Consider the following 3,825-nt stretch of genomic DNA (forward strand, 5'->3'; position numbering starts at 1 on the left):
CAGAAATAGACTTCACTCTATCATAAACTGAATGATATTCATGAATACCTAAAAATTAATTTATTTCTATTTAAACTTTATATATCTACTAGATATATATTTATAGATATAGTCACTAACTCACTTAGTTCTTTAGTGCAAATGTTTTCAAAGGAAGAAGGGTTTGCTGCCATTGTTAGCTTTCTATGGTATAGTAGTCTACAGTTGACTAGTCTACAGCTATGCTTCTTTATGTGCCACCTTCCACCCACGCAAATAATTTTTAGAATTTTAATTAAAATGATTATTATTGTAAGAATTACAAACACATCAGTACTGATTAGCTAGGTGCTACAGGCCATACAAAATATTATCAAAAATAATATTAATTTTAAAAAGTAAAATATTAAAAACAATATAATTATAGTTACCTAGACCTACACTACATTTTAGCCAATAGGTTCTGGATGTAGCACAGTCAAACTTATTTGACTACGAGTGCCATCAATCATTGCAATTCGAAAACAAATGTTTCGAAACTCATGACATTCTGATTGATCCAATGATGCTAGCATGAATGATGGTTTGTAAATGTCACCTTTGTAGCATCCTTCAAAGTTAGGACTTTCATCTTTATTCCTCATGATTTTACTGAAGCATTGTGAATCTGACATTCGGACAATCGATTCTGCATCATTAAGAATAAGCAGAGCAGCTTTATTCCTGGATAAACTTGCAAATTTTAGGTAATTCCTGAAAGCAACTGCAAAATAGCATTTAGTAGATTCACAAGTGGTTGCAGAGAGCAAAATCATAGCAGCACAGCCATCTAATGACAAAGATGAATATTTTTCAAACGAATAGCTTTTATGGCTGTTAGCAGCAATGCTTTCATTAAATCCGGGATAGCCTGATATCCGTCCTCTGGCAATAAAGCACTGATGATACATCATTGTGTGTGGCGTTTCATTATTAATGGTGACAAGACTAGACATCTTTGTGTTGGAAAGAAATTTAATTTCTGCGAGAAAGCTCATTTTTGAATTCTGCATCTTATAAGTAACAGCTTCCATCAGCATCCTTAATTTGCTATCTTTTTGACAGTTGGCAAGGGCTTGCTCATATGTTTTATCCCCATGTCCAGCAAGAGTCCAAGTCCTTTTCCTCTAGTTTATAAATGCATAAATGCAAAAACATTTTTTTCAATAGACTCAGTGATAACTACATACAGTATTAGTTAATAATATAATAATAAATTATAAGGAAAGAAAGGGTGCCAACATATGAATTAAAAAGTGAACAGAATCATGTTTTCAATGTAAACTGAAGGGCAAAATGCTCATTTTGTTTTAAGCTATGCATACACTAATTTTCATGTGTTTCAATTTTAATCAGTATTTTATATGCATGCTAATGATGCTAACCTCATCTTCTGTTTGGCTCTGCCTGATTTCTTGTCTCTCTTCATCTAAAATTATACTATGAATACATAGCAACAACTACAGAAACTGACCTTTAAAGCTTTCTTCTGTTTCTTCAAGCAATTGTTGACTTTTTGGCTCTAGAAGTTCATAAAAATAATACATATCATTAACAACCTCCAACTGACTTGGATGTACGGCAGTGTCCTCTAGACCTGGTGCCGGAAGACATGCATCACCAGACTCACCCTGTGGCTCTACAGAACCTGTTTCAGTCAATAAAGCAGTACAATTCATTACTTCAATTACCTTTCTCTGTCAGCAAGTTTTTCCCTTCTTCACCATCTAAAATATTAATGATAACAGATTTAAATTTTACTGCTATAATATGCATGCAGAAAATTAATTATACCTTCTTTAATCGATGTGCCTTTTTCTTCGCCATCTAAAGAATGATATTAATACTGCTTTAATTACTATTAAGTAAAGCATTAAATTTTTATGATTCTCTACTTTTATTACATTCTCTGATACATATACATGTACTTATGTTGTGTAGAAAGTTTGAGCTCATTCCGACCAAAATTGATTTTTTACAAAATTTTGAAGTTGCTCAAAAATGAGGTCAATAGATAGTACCAAGAGTAAATAGTACAGGTTGACCAAATTTTGCTAAATACTAGAAGAGAATTATCCATTTTTATAAAATTTTCTGATACACATACATGTACTTATGTCTAGTGTAGAAGTTTGAAGTATTCTAACTAAAATTGGATTTAAGAATTTCTAAAGTTGCTCAAAAATCAAGTCAAAGACCGAGTACTATAGTACAGGGTCATTGACTGCAAAAACAATTAAGATGATGGCAATTAATTTTATGCAGTATAATGAAGTGCTAATACTGTAATATAATGTGTGATTATTATTATTATAGAATGTATGTGTCAGTACATGTAATATTATTAATAGACCATGTTAATGTTATTCATGATGTGTGTTTACATTATTAGTAAGTGTTTTATAATCACCATAGTAACTGGAATGTAATTAAGCTCTGTGTATATAAGCTCTTTCTGTTGTTATTACTTATTGATTATTGTACTATTCTCCTGCTCTCTTTCTCCTTATTTCTTATTGAGTTGTTGACCATTGTATCATTTATAATAAGAACTCATAATACTACAAATACTTACTTTTATTATTAAATTTTGCAAAAACTCTTTCTGCAATCTCTTCATTGTTTATTTTTCTTAGTGCATCTACAAGCTTATAACAGGTTGGCCCTCCTTTCTCATCAACTTGATCACATCTTCTTATCCACTTTGATAAACAATTATAGAGGCGATCTTCTTTAGTGTCATAGAAGTCTTCAATTTTCTGCAGTGTGCTATCAGCAAGTCCTAGGTTTCTACCTAAAAATTTCCAAGATGATGGTTCAGATGAAAGGAGTGATGGCTCAGCAATTAGAAGGTTATACACATCAATTAAGTTGTTGACACCTATAATATATGCAAATGAAATAAAAATTAAAGAGAGCTAATTCATACTAAATTCTTCGCTAAATGGTTTTCTGGCATTTTGAGGGACCTGCAAAGTCAAATTACTCATATTTTATCACAAATAGAACTTACTTTTATGTACTGTGACAATTTCCAAGTCCAGTTCCTATAATAAAAAATGAAAAAATACTTAATATCTTTATTTTTTATACGTACTGTGCGATTTTTGAATTTTCAGCAATAAGGTACAAAATTTTGTCTTCACGTTGGTTTATCAATGTAAAGCAGCATTCAGGATTAATGTCAGTTGGCCAATTTGCTCTTGCATGATCCATTTCGACTCTGAGATATACACCAACACAAGACTACATATACATTGTATAAACTGCATGTGTGAGCAAAGTCAATAGCTAACCTCCATTTCATATCTGTATTTTACATAATCATTTTGATCAGCCCTGAATTCAAGAACAGTGGAGCCATTTTCATAAAGTAGCAAACTTGCATATTCCTTTACATATGACTTAAAAAACAGCCATGTCGTACAATCTTTTATTATACTTGATAAATCACCATTAAAAATTTCTGTAACTTACATCTTTGGAGATAATTTTCAGCTATAATCTTGAATTCACCTACAGAAATTAAAAATGTCATTATAACTTGCTTTGGAATCAAATTTATTGTATGCGAGAATTTCAAGTACTGCATGCAAGTCAATCGATCATTACACTTATGCATGCTTTCTTTACTTGGGTATGAATCACCTTTTGTTGGTAGTATGAGAATTTGGAAACCTTAGTACATATCACCCCAATAAAGGAATAGTATTACAAATGGAAGTTATAATGGTTATTATTTTATGAAAAATTTTGAGGGCATAGAATTCTGCAGTTTTGTAATTTTAAAAACTCTTAATTTTTTGA

General features: G+C 31.1%; 1 protein-coding gene across 2 annotated transcripts in view; it reads right to left on the reverse strand.

The window, feature by feature from the left end:
* Positions 1–268: 268 nt before the first annotated feature.
* LOC109589540 (uncharacterized) overlaps positions 269–3,825 on the reverse strand; it is a 4,921-nt gene continuing 1,364 nt past the window's right edge. Inside the window, exons 2-13 of one of the 2 annotated variants that reach the window (XM_020005602.1) lie at positions 3,496–3,534; positions 3,315–3,448; positions 3,116–3,264; positions 3,032–3,065; positions 2,948–2,987; positions 2,594–2,899; positions 1,813–1,845; positions 1,710–1,745; positions 1,589–1,657; positions 1,493–1,540; positions 1,404–1,447; positions 269–1,145 (exon numbers count right to left, since the gene is read on the reverse strand). In XM_020005602.1, the coding sequence (XP_019861161.1) occupies positions 429–1,145; positions 1,404–1,447; positions 1,493–1,540; positions 1,589–1,657; positions 1,710–1,745; positions 1,813–1,845; positions 2,594–2,899; positions 2,948–2,987; positions 3,032–3,065; positions 3,116–3,264; positions 3,315–3,448; positions 3,496–3,534 (1,649 nt within the window). In that variant the 3' untranslated portion in view covers positions 269–428. Of the gene's footprint in view, positions 1,146–1,403; positions 1,448–1,492; positions 1,541–1,588; positions 1,667–1,709; positions 1,746–1,812; positions 1,846–2,593; positions 2,900–2,947; positions 2,988–3,031; positions 3,066–3,115; positions 3,265–3,314; positions 3,449–3,495; positions 3,535–3,825 lie in introns of both variants that reach the window. The other variant, XM_020005601.1, reaches the window with a different exon arrangement.

The sequence above is a fragment of the Amphimedon queenslandica genome, unplaced genomic scaffold, assembly GCF_000090795.2.
Source record: "Amphimedon queenslandica unplaced genomic scaffold, v1.1 AMPQUscaffold_11204, whole genome shotgun sequence".
Taxonomy (NCBI): Eukaryota; Metazoa; Porifera; class Demospongiae; order Haplosclerida; family Niphatidae; genus Amphimedon; species Amphimedon queenslandica.